At 40.4% G+C, this 10,000-nt stretch overlaps 1 protein-coding gene across 1 annotated transcript in view; it reads right to left on the reverse strand.

Moving 5' to 3' along the window:
- Window positions 1–10,000, reverse strand: part of cntfr (ciliary neurotrophic factor receptor) — a 94,223-nt gene that overhangs the window by 37,852 nt on the left and 46,371 nt on the right. Inside the window, exon 3 of the mRNA XM_084046223.1 lies at window positions 1,746–1,985. Coding sequence (XP_083902349.1) covers window positions 1,746–1,985 — 240 coding nt within the window. The remainder of the gene's footprint in view (window positions 1–1,745; window positions 1,986–10,000) is intronic.

A 10,000-nucleotide genomic window follows, 5' to 3' on the forward strand; every position in this document is an offset into this window, starting at 1 on the left:
AAAAACCCTTTGCACCAATAAACCTCAGACTGAACTCCCAAAACACCAAATTCTTTACTTAAATAAAAGTACCAATACTGCAATAAAGAAATACTCTGTTACCAGTAAAAGTCTGGAATTCAAAATGTACTCGTATTGGCATCAAAATGTACTTAAAGGTAGGGTAAGTGATATTTTTGGGTTAAAACAAAAAGTATTTTGTTAAAATGTTAAAGCACTATATTCTGATAGTAATCATTGCTATAGAGTGTTTGTTCAGTAACAGGAGTCTCCTCGTCTCTCCAGCTCTTTAATAAACAGAAAATACATGTTCTGGTAGGTGTCAAAATCTCAGCCAATCAGGAGAAAGTACCCATTTTTAAGCTTCATTTTTATAGTGTTCCAGTTCCAATTTTGTCTGCTCATTTCTTAGTGTCATCACTTCCAATTTCACTTGTTTAATCTGTATCCTGATTGAGTTCTCTATCCTGGTTGGATAAAATTGGAAATGAAACTGAAACTGAAATGAAAATGCATTTTCTGTTTAATAAAGAGGTGGAGAGACAAGGAGACTCCTTTTACTGAACAAACACTCTATAGCAATGAGTACTATCAGAATATACAGTAGAGCTATTTAACACTTATTTTAACCAAAGCAAATCACTTACCTTACCTTTAAATAAAAGTACCAATACTGCAATAAAAATAAATACTCTGTTACCGGTAAAAGTCTGGAATTCAAAATGTACTCGTATTGGCATGAAAATGATCTTAAAGTACCAAAAGTAAAAGTACTAAAATGTTTGAAAATAGCAGATCTGCAAGCTCACAACGCATCGCGATGCGACGCGTTGTGAGCTTGTAGATCTGCTATTTTCAAATAGCCCATGTATAAAATAGGGCTAAAGTGGTTCATGTATGTTTTTTAATGTAATACATTTATATCTGCCGTGCAAAGTAACGAGTAAGTTACGTTTTCAAATACTCGTAGTGGAGTAAAAACGCAATATTTGCCTCTGAGGTGTAGTGGAGTAGAAGTAAAAGTATTTAAAATTGGAAACACTCATGTAAAGTACAAATACCTCACAATTGTATTTAAGTAATAGGCCCTATAGGCATATGAAATAGCATAAATAAAAGACCAATTAAAATCATCAAATAAACAAAAACAGAAACACTACCATTCCTCTTTGTCTGGCTTACTTGTTGTTAACTAGTTGCATGAACTCTTGTTTTATTGTTGTATTGTTTTATTGGATCTTGTTCAGTCGATACACTTTTTGTATTAGCTCGTGCTCATTTGATTTTGCTATTTTGTCTCATCTGTCTAAGAAAGTAGGTAGCTGATATATAGCACTTTTACCTTAGCGCTAGGTATACTCTTGGTTGCTTGTTTTTGCAGAAAATGCACTTAAGACTTCTGGTGATTAGTAGTTTCGTTCCCTACCTATGTTCAATGCACTTATTGTAAGTCGCTTTGGATAAAAGCGTCTGCTAAATGACTGTAATGTAATGTAAAAATAAGTTGATATGGGTGAACTGATTTGACTAAGGTCATGGGTGAATGAATACTTTTTTTAGTAAATGTACTTAGTTACTTTTCACCACTGCCCAAAACACACACACACACACACACACACACACACACACACACACACACACACACACACACACACACACACACACACACACACACACAGACACACACAAACACACAAAAAAAAAAACCTTTTGAGACATCAAGGCATCAGAACCAAAAAACTCACTTCCGACTCTGAGGTTGATGGTGTCGCGCCGCTCGCCGTCCGGGTCCTGAAAGCAGCTGTAGAGTCCGCTGGACCGCAGGTCCACCTGCTCCAGGACCAGCAGGGGGCCGCGCACCGCGTGCTTCTGGGCGCGGCCCAGGTCCGACCCGTTGACCTTCCACGACACCGACGCCTCGTCGGCCAGCGAGCCGCAGCGCATGGTGGCCGCTCCGTCCACCCGCTCGTACTGGGACCTGGCACCTACATGGTCGAGAGAGAGAGAGAGAGAGAGAGAGAGAGAGAGAGAGAGAGAGAGAGAGAGAGAGAGAGAGAGAGAGAGAGAGAGAGAGAGAGAGAGAGAGAGAGAGAGAGAGAGAGAGAGAGGTGGAGAGAGAGAGGTGGAGAGGGTTGGTGTAAGGCAGTGGTTCTCAAACTATTTTGTGCCAAGGACCCCCAAATTGATATGTATTTGGCCATGGACCCCCATCAAAAAAATATATTTTGTGCCAGGAAGAGAAGATTTGTGTTAAAATATTAAAAATCATTCAACATGTTTCTCAATAATTTCCAAATGTTTTAAAAATGTTCAAAAATAGCAGATCTACAAGCTTGCAGTGGTTAAAATTATTGGGATGCTGTATTCACAATTTTTTCTGGGGACCCCCCCCCAAGGACCCCTGGGGGTCCTCGGAACCGACTTTGAGAACCAATGGTGTAAGGAATTGCATAGGGATTCTTGCTTTGTTATAGACAGACAGACAGACAGACAGACAGACAGACAGACAGACAGACAGACAGACAGACAGACAGTGTAACAGGGAAAGCTCCTCTGTTACTACTATGTTTGATATAACCCTTATGTATTGAATGATTATTTGCACAGCACATTTGCACTTTTAGTAATTTACACAGTTCACCTTGCAGTGCAACATGGAGAGAGTGCAATATGTCTGTAGTGTGTGAGGTTTTATTGTTGAGTTTGATTGAAACACACAACAGTACCTGTTGTGTGTTTCCAGCATGATTGGGCTGGACCACATCAGGATAGCAGAGGGGGGGTTATTGATTGATTGAAATTTTTATTAGGCAAAAGAATGTAAAACAACACAGTTACATTTATAATGCTTTTGTCTAAAAGGTCTGGCCAAAAAAGTCCTTGCGGACTTGTTTCTGTTGGGGTCCTTGAGTTATGATGTGTTTGCAATTGCTCATATTTATGTTGTAGTATAGTGTGAAGGATAAATAATCACTATTTGTTGTAGTTCATAGAGATTTGTAATATATTATGTGTGTTAAATATATTAAGGTATGAATGTAGGCCTATTTATGTTTTAGATTTATAATACACCCCTTGGAATGGAGCGGTCCAGGCTCATTAGCTGCAGCTGGGTATAAAAGGCTGCCAGTTATCAGAGAGAGGAGAAGGGTGGAAAGCTGGACACCACCGTGTCAGTGTTGTAACCATGATTGACCGTCATCCGTGTTGGTTTGGTGAATGAATACACCGTCTGGTGGTTGAACAATTGTCTCGACTCCTATGTGCCTCATCGATTGCTGAGTGATTCATAATTCCACGACAGGCATAAGGCAATGGAGCAACGCGTAGCATCAGCTGAAAAGCCATCTGTCCATGCCTCTGTACTAATTCCAACCGCTAAGCCGGTCATTCTCACTCACAGACAGACAGACCGACAGACATGCAGCATTACTATATTTCGTTTGAAATATTTCAAAGTCAACAAATGACAATAATCAAAAGCACGTATATCACTATACAGTGATATATATATATATATATATATATATATATATATATATATATATATATATATATATATATATATATATATATATATATATATATATATATATATGTATGTATAGATGTATGTATATGTATGTATATGTGTATATACATGCGGTTTAATCCGAATGTTCTACTTTCCTTTTTTCCCACACGAATACAGGATTGTCAGACATAAAAATACAAATAAAATATATATAATATCTCTGCTGTCCAATGGAGAGCTGGTTAGAGTTAGCTGGTTTTGTCAGAAGCGTTTTTTAATGATTTTCATTGGTTAACAACACACAGACATAAAGGGTGTTCAATGGCCCTGATTTATGGGGAAAAAAATGCAAAAGCGTTGGTTTCTGCTGGACAGCAACATATATAACATATAATATAATATATACTATAAAATAAAAACAAAATGAATGCATACAAAGGTAAAGTGCGGAGAACAAACGATTGACGTATTGTAGATATAGAGATTCTCTCCTGACTCTTTCCATAATAAATTCTAAGTCTTAAGTATCCTCCTTGCTCTGCCATGAGATAGTTTGTCAGCGTTTAAAGTGTCGTTTTCTGTCAAGGTTGAGAGATATTGAGTGAGAGGTGACCACACCTTGTCAACGTAATGGGAGCTTGTCCACCAAAGTGTACCTAATCTGGTGCTCACTGATAGAGCTCTGCATGGTCAGGCCCCGGGTAAAGGCCTTTGCAGACAGGGTGCGATTTTCCGCACGAAAAAACGTACAATATCATTTTTTAAATGAACACATGGTTCTCAATGACCTCATGCACACCCCGTGCGGCGAGGCGATGCGGCGATGCGATGCGTTTTTTTCCGAACCCAGTTCGATTCGTGCGTCTTTCCGCATGCGGTAAAAACTGATTGACTAATCGCACCCTGTGTGCAAAGGCCTTAAGCATCTGTCATTTTTGATTTTAACCACTTTTACCATTGTCTTATACTTTGGCTATTCAAAAATAGCAGATCTACAAGCTGCTATTTTTTTGAAAAATCGTGAAAATTTGGTGCAAATCTTTGAATATATATCTTTTTTTTTAAAGCGAACATTTTTAACTTTAATATCAGTGGTTCTCAAAAAATTTCATGTCAAGGACCCCCAAAAAATGATTTGTATTTGGCCGTGGACCCCCATCTCAAAATATTTTGTTCCAGGGACCCCCCCCCCCAGAGTAAATGTACTTAGTTACTTTACACCACAGGTTTTTGCCCTGCTTGGGATGAATTGTACAGCCTTTTTCTGCTTTAAATACCCTGTTTAGTTTTTTCACTGTACGTAAAGCACTTTGTGAGATCTCTCTGTGAAATGTGCTATATCAAATAAAATGTACTCACTTACTTTACTTTACTTACTAATCCTTTTTAGATAGTAGTGTGTTTGTAAGATCACTGAGCCACATCTTTTCTTCTTCCAATGCATAAGAAGCAACTTCCTCACAATAATGAGGCCATAAGATCGGAAACATTGCCGGGCTTTTTGGTTAACCTCATAACATCATCAGATATTCCTTAAATAACAACGACTGGATCCGGGTCTAATTTAATTTGAAGTATTTCAGATATTAATTTTTGAACTGTGGGGCATTGAGGAAGAAATTATATGGCTGCTTATATCTAACCTTTATATTTTACCATCACTTATAATACTTCTACAATACATTACGATATCTGACAGCTTGTAAGAGCCTAAATGTCTCCACTAGGCCTAATAGCTATTGTTTTTGGTACGGCCTATCTTGTTATGGTTCAGTTTGCAGCTACAGTATAACTCTGATCTCTGTCCTGTGCTCGAGGCAGAACTACCGTGCCATTGACATGAGTGTTATTGTATTTCTCCCCATGATCTCATGTACATAAAGCATAATCACCTCCACCTAGAATATTGTCTCGACTCCTATGTGCCTCATCGATTGCTGATTGATTCAGAGTTCCACATCAGGCATAAAGCAATGCTATGGAGCAACGCGTTATCGGCTGAAAAGCCATCTGTCACAGGTCACGTAGACCTCAGGATATATTTTCTGTAACCTCTCCTTAGAATAATACTGAGGAAGAAGTTATATGGCTGCTTATATATCTAACCTTTATATTTTACTATCCTCCTATAATTTGAGTAACCTCTGTCCGTTTGTAGTCGTGAAGCTACCCGGTTCTCCTCAGTGGCTGGAGCAATTGCTCTGATTTTGCACACAGCCATTGACCATTATCATCTGAACTGGGGGGGGGGGGGGGCGCGAGGGTGCCGCAACGGGACCCGCGGGGGAGGAGGGGGGACGGCACGACGGGACGCGCGGGGGGGGACGCGCGACAGGACATGCAATAACCCCCAGTTTGCAACTACTTTCGCCTGCGCTCTTCACCGGGTATGGGCTAGTCACTTATAATACTTCTACAATACGTTATGATAGATATTTGACAGCTTGTAAGAGCCTAAATGTCTCCACTAGGCCTAATAGCTATTGCTTTGGTACAGCCTACTGTATCTTGTTATGATTCAGTTCGTCCTTCAAGCAGCTACAGTATAACTACGATCTCTAGAACTTTTCTGGATCAATCAGCAATCGATGAGGCACATATAGGAGTCGAGACAACATTCTAGGTGGTGATGATTATGCTTTATGATATCATGGTCAGAAGTACATTAACATTCATGTCAGTGGTACGGTAGTTCTGCCTCGAGCACAGAGCAGAGATCATAGTTATACTGTTAGCTGCCTGAAGGACAAACTGAACCATAACAAGATAGGCCGTACCAAAACAATAGCTATTAGGCCTAGTGGAGACATTTAGGCCAGTGGTTCTCAAACTTTTTCATGTCAAGGACCCCCAAATTGACACTTATTAGCCCGCGGACCCCCATTTCAAAAGATATGCCAGGGACCCCCATAAGAGAAGATTTTTACGGCTCTAGCAGTGATTCTCAACCATTTTAATTTCAAGGACCCCCAGTTTGAAATGCATTAGGCTACGGACCCCCATTTAATGGACATCTCTATCTCTGGGACCCCAATTCATATTGTAAAATCAATGTTAATTTAACTCTGAGAGCGTACAAACGGGTCCATTTGGTTCCATTTGTACGCTCTCACAGTTACAGACCCATAAGGGTCCATTTGGGTCCTATCCATCATTTAGCTGGGGACCCCCGGAACCCCCTCAAGTACCCCTGGGGGTTCCCGGACCCCACTTTGAGAACCAATGATTTAGGCTCTTACAAGCTGTCAAATATCATAATGTATTGTAGAAGTATTATAAGTGATGGTAAAATATAAATGTTAGATATAAGCAGCCATAGTATAACTTCTTAATCAATACGCATTACTATTTGTTGCTGTCGTTGCTCGTAGACATGAGTGCGGGCGTCTAGCTCGTTGGTTTTCAAAGTTGGGGTCCGGGGACCCCCAGGGGTACCTGAGGGGGTTCCAGGGGGTCCCCAGCTAAATGATGGACAGGGACCGAATGGACCCTTATGAGTCTGTAACTCTGAGAGTGTACAAATGGAACCAAATGGATCCTAACGGGTCCATTTGTTTCCATTTGTACACTCTCAGAGTTACATTAACATTGATTTTACAATATGAATTGGGGTCCCCAAAGGTATGAATGCCATTAAATGGGGGTCCGTAGCCTAAATGCATGTTAAACTGGGGGTCCTTGAAATTAAAATGGTTGAGAATCACTGCTAGACCCGTAAAAATCTTCTCTTATGGAGGGTCCCTCGCACGTCTTTTCAAATGGGGGTCCGCGGGCTAATAAATGTCAATTTGGGGGTCCTTGACATGAAAAAGTTTGAGAAGCACTGGTCTAGCTGACCTGAAGAAAAGGAGAGAGAATTGTTTTCTCTTGTCTTTCTCTCCGAGTTATAGCGAGTGCTTAGTTATGTAGATAGGACGACCCATTAGAGAGAGAAAGGAGAGAGAGACAGAGACAGGGAGAGAGAACAACAACACTGTAAATAATGCAATACATTTCTTTCGCTCTTTCATTCAAGGACCCGAGGAGGACGACTGCCTTTGATATCGAGAGCAGAAACGCAGACTTCACAAAGGAAATTGCAGACAGGGATATCATTGTCCTCCTATGTACTACAGGAGACGTGGTAGAGAGAGGAGAGATGGCTGGCTGGCTGCCCCGGAAACAACAAAGAGCTTGTAGTAACATCCACCAAACTAACCCATTGAGACCTGAAGCCGATTCTACATGTCTCCTAAATCTCAACAGTTTTGTGAAAAACATATGTTTCTCAGTGGTGCTCAATCTTTTTCATGTCAAGGACCCCCAAAATTATATGTATTTGACCGCGGACCCCCATCAAAATATTTTGTTCCAGGGACCCCCAGAAGCAACGATTTGAGTTAAAAATGTTCGCTTTAAAAATATATATATTCAGAAGATTTGCACACATTTTCACGATTTTTCAAAAATAGCAGATCTACAAGCTCGTAGCGCGGCACTCGGTGCCGCGCTATGAGCTTGTAGATCTGCTATTTTTGAATAGCCTAAAGTGTAAAATAATGCTTTTTTAGCTCAAATCTAAAAATGACACAGTTCCAGGTCTCAATGGGCTAAGAGACTTGGGTCGGGAGGTATGCTGTTTGTTGACCAAGTTGGTGTGTTGTGCAGCATGTTAATAAAATGAAGGGGAAAAAAAGAAACCCTGATGGTGACATTGAATTCTCCTGTCTCCGTGCCTTCTCTCTCTGTGATAACTCCAGTGGTGGAAAGTAACTAAGTACATTTACTCAAGTACCGTACTTAAGCACAGTTTTGAGGTGTTTTTTTTACTTCACTGGAGTATTTCCAATTTTCAATACTTTTACTTCTACTCCACTTCATCTCAGGGCAAATCTTGTACTTTCACTCCACTACAATTGTTTGAAAACTTTAGTTACTAGTTACTTTAAAGATATAAATTATTATAAAACATACATTAACACTTTAGCCCTATTTTATACCTAGGCTATTTAAAAATAGCTGATCTACAAGCTCTACAAGCTTGTAGATCTGCTATTTTCAAACATTTTAGTACTTTCACTTTTGGTACTTCAAGTACATTTTGAAACCAATACTTTTGTACTTCTACTCAAGAACATTTTGAATTCCGGACTTTTACTCGTAACAGAGTACTTCTACATTGAAGCATTGATACTTTTACTTAAGTAAAACGTTTGAGTACTTTTTCCACCACTGGGTATCAGTAAGTGAAATATTCATAGACTGCAACTGATACAAAACGCAGCTGCAGCTGCACCTGCTCCTGCCTCACACAAAGACAAAGTGAGCACATTACAGCACATTACACCATGCAGTCCTTGCGGCCCTTCACTAGGTTACCTGTGAGTTTTAGAATTGATTGAAAAGATTTTACTGCTTGTTTTTAAAGCCCTAATTGGTCTGGCTCCTGCGTATATCTGTGATCTTTTAACTCCCTTTATAAGCCAGGCCGCTGCCTGAGATTATCCAGCAGTGATGTACTGTATTGACGATTCCAAAGTCTCGCCTTGTCACAAAGGGCGACCGCCCGGGGCGTTTGCCGTTTCGGGCCCCTCGGCTGTGGAACTCACTGCCTGGGGACCTCAGGCAGGCAAACGCAGTGTCTGCCTTCAAATCTCTTCTAAAAACTCACCTCTATCGCACAGCTTTTTCTTGATTTATGAACTGTTGCACTATTTATGCAATTTATGATCTTTATTGTATATTCACTGTTGTATATTGTAAAGCACTTTGTAACTTGTTTTCGAAAGGAGCCATTTTAAATCTTCCGTTCCACGCAACGTAACAAAGAGTCAAACTACAATAACCTGAATCCCTCAACATTCTGCCCAAATCTAAGACATAGCTGTTTCCAATGTTAACGTAGTTGATTACAAGCACGGGTGCCAATTTACGGTTCTGCTGGTGGCTGCTCTAAACGGTTCAATTCCACATCCCCATCATAGCCTGCCTACGTGTAGACAAATGCACGCATTTCAGCACCACAGGGAATGAACAGCGACACACAGACCACACGCACGCACGCACGCACGCATGCACGCACACACACACACACACACACACACACACACACACACACACACACACACACACACACACACACACACCTATTTACAGGGGCTGAAGATCAACGTTTAAATGACAACTAATACACCATGAAATGCACAAAAAAGTAGTAATCAATGCCACCGCAATGATTAGATGAAAAGGCTAACATGAACATAAATCACAGGTCAAGTGCATAATCGGCTTCCACACCAAGCATGAACAGCAGCACCCACACTGGACTCTGCCGTCCACTTGGGTTAGAACAATTTCTTAAAGGATATGTTTATAGTTATACAGTAGTTAGTGCTGGATAGTGTGGATACCGCCCATTTCTCGCGGGAGCTTTGCACAGCATTAAGACCTGAGGCCGATTCTACAAATGCCTTCTAAATCAGTATTTCTCAAACTATTTCTGTAATT

The sequence above is a fragment of the Gymnoscopelus microlampas genome, assembly GCF_963454915.1.
Source record: "Gymnoscopelus microlampas genome assembly, chromosome: 21".
In the NCBI taxonomy this organism is placed as follows: Eukaryota; Metazoa; Chordata; class Actinopteri; order Myctophiformes; family Myctophidae; genus Gymnoscopelus; species Gymnoscopelus microlampas.